The sequence below is a fragment of the Pezoporus wallicus genome, unplaced genomic scaffold (assembly GCF_028554395.1).
Source record: "Pezoporus wallicus isolate ANWC-B61680 ecotype Strahan unplaced genomic scaffold, APGP_CSIRO_Pwel_v1 scaffold_7107, whole genome shotgun sequence".
NCBI lineage: Eukaryota > Metazoa > Chordata > Aves > Psittaciformes > Psittacidae > Pezoporus > Pezoporus wallicus.
Genome location: NW_026642114.1, coordinates 11,927 through 14,146, shown reverse-complemented (window position 1 = coordinate 14,146; position 2,220 = coordinate 11,927). Strand labels below are relative to the sequence as shown.

Genomic DNA, 2,220 nt, shown 5'->3' with positions numbered 1-2,220 from the left:
GTGCACCCTGCCTCGCTCGCGGTGCTGGCTGCGGCCGGACCTGGGCCCATCAGCCAAGGGACTGTCCCTGATAGGAGCAGGGAAAGGGAAGCTCCAGGGAAGTTGGCCTGGCCTCTCCAGCTCCAGCGGGACTTGTTTGCCTGGAGCGCCCTCTGTTGTGGTGTGTGTGCTGCTGAACAGACGGTGCTAGACAGACGGTGCTGGACCGGACCGCAATGAGCCCCGTCAGCGTCCTAAGGAGCCTGGCATGCAGCCGGTGGGTGCATCCGCAGGGGCGTGCACTGAGCTCCATCCCTTTGTCTTGGAGTATGGCTCTGCAGCAAGACCAGATCCACCTCTGGGAGGGGGTTAGGGCAGGAAGACGCCTTGCCCCCTCACACCTCACTCTTCTGAAGGGTTTAGGTTAATGTGGTGTCTGGCAGTGTTGTGAGGCTATTCTGGCATCAGAACCCACCCATCCCAACGCCCTCGTGCTCAGGCCTGCAGGTCCAGCAGCACTCACCACCCTGCACCTCTGCTCTGCCCACAGCAATCTTCACCCAACTCCCTTCTCCTTCAGCCCTCCCAGGGAAGCACTACCAGTCGCCATCGCACAAGTCAAGGTTCCTGGGGCTGAGGACTTCCATGGGCATTCTGCAGGGCATATCTGGGTCAGATGAATGTTTCTGAGTGGCATGTCTGCTCAGAGGATGCCCACACCCCCTCTACACCCACTCCCACCAAGCACAAGTATAGGTCTGCGTGGCTGGAGCACACCTTGCCTCCCTTGCCTGCTTCTGAGCTCCTGCACGGGCTGCCCGCTCTGCGGGGTTCAACTGCTTCCTTTGCCAAAATCAAGCAGGTCAGGTCTGGAAACAGATGCTGAGGGTAACACAAACGTGGTCCTCACTGGGTGAGAGGCTTTATTGGGACAGGTGTCCTCCTCCCGCACGGCTGTCCCCCAGCAAGGACCTTTGCACTGCTCCCAGCAGAGGGTCCCCCTGGGACCTACATGAGGAACTTGGAGAGGTCCTCCTTGATTTCAGCCTCGTCCCATGGCCCATGGATGTTGTCCTTGAGCAGCTGAAGGCGGATGAGGCAGTAAGGGCAGAGGCCACAGATGGCCAGCAGCAGTGAGGTGAAGAGCACGGCGCCCACAGTGGAGATGGTGGCCAGCCCCGCCAGTGCTGCCAGCGCAAAGAGCACTGTCACCCCCACATAGCATCGAGGCGTCAGGGCTTTCAGCTTCTTCTGCAGCATGGGCCAGAGGGCGAAGATCTGCATGGCAAAGGTGACCATGACAAAGGCATGGAGGGAGCGTGGCAGGCGGGAAGCCAGGCACACGGATGCAAAGATGGCCATGTTGAGGGACAGCGTGCTGGAGACAATGGCAGCATTGGCACCATAGTCAAAGAAGATGAGGTGACCAAGGAGCATGAGAGCTGACATGGCATAGATAGTGTCAGTGCTGATAGACTCGGTAAGCGTCTTCAGCACCGGAGAGAAGCCATAGGTGAAAGCAGTGAACACCAGTGTGCTCTTCAGGTCAGCCCACCGTGTCCTCCCGCTTTCCCACCGCCCAGCCCCGCCGTCCACGGCATCAAAGAGGACATAGCCGAGCAGGGAGGAGACCAGGGCCACCCCGAAAAGCCCCTGCGGGCTCAGCACCCCAGCGTCCATGTACCACCAGGTGACGACGAAGACGCAGACGCTGCACAGCTGCTGTGCCACCACTCCCGACTGGAAGACGACGGCCTGGTACCGGTACTGCCGGGCGTGCACGTTCTTCTGCAGCTCCTCCAGGAACCGCTGGTCCACGTAGTTATCCGGGAAGGGCTGCCGCTCGTACAGCACCTTCTGCCACCGCCGCCCGGCAACCGGCTCCATCTCCCCGGGGCGGGCGGGGAGGGCGGATGTGAGGGGCTCCGCCGCCACACACACGCACCCTCTTCTCCGGCCCCGGCCCGGTCTCACCGCCGCCGCCTCGCCCCGGCCGCGACGCAAGGGACGCCGGGCGCTCTGGGCCGCCACCAGCCGGCGGGAGGTCCCAGCGCCGTGCGGGGATGCGGCCGGGGCCCAGGGGAGGATGAGGAGGGAGCAGCAGCGCTGGGCACTGTCAGGCACCCCGCGGCTGCACTCCCCTCGCCAGGCAAGCAGGCTCTTCCCCGCAGCCAGCTCTCGGGGGTTCTGTGGAGACCCCGGCTCCGTGCCAGGATCTGGCCATCTTGAATGCCACAGCCC

General features: G+C 63.1%; 1 protein-coding gene across 1 annotated transcript; it reads right to left on the bottom strand.

Moving 5' to 3' along the window:
- Nucleotides 1-889: 889 nt before the first annotated feature.
- Nucleotides 890-1,943, bottom strand: PIGC (phosphatidylinositol glycan anchor biosynthesis class C). The gene has a single exon (XM_057427057.1). It carries the CDS (start codon nucleotides 1,864-1,866, stop codon nucleotides 988-990), a length of 879 nt encoding a protein of 292 aa, XP_057283040.1. The 5' UTR covers nucleotides 1,867-1,943; the 3' UTR covers nucleotides 890-987.
- Nucleotides 1,944-2,220: the final 277 nt, after the last annotated feature.

Coding starts and splice junctions, on each gene's coding strand:
- PIGC (XM_057427057.1), bottom strand. CDS start 1,866: ATGGAGCCGGTTGCCGGGCGGCGGTGGCAGAAGGTGCTGTACGAGCGG.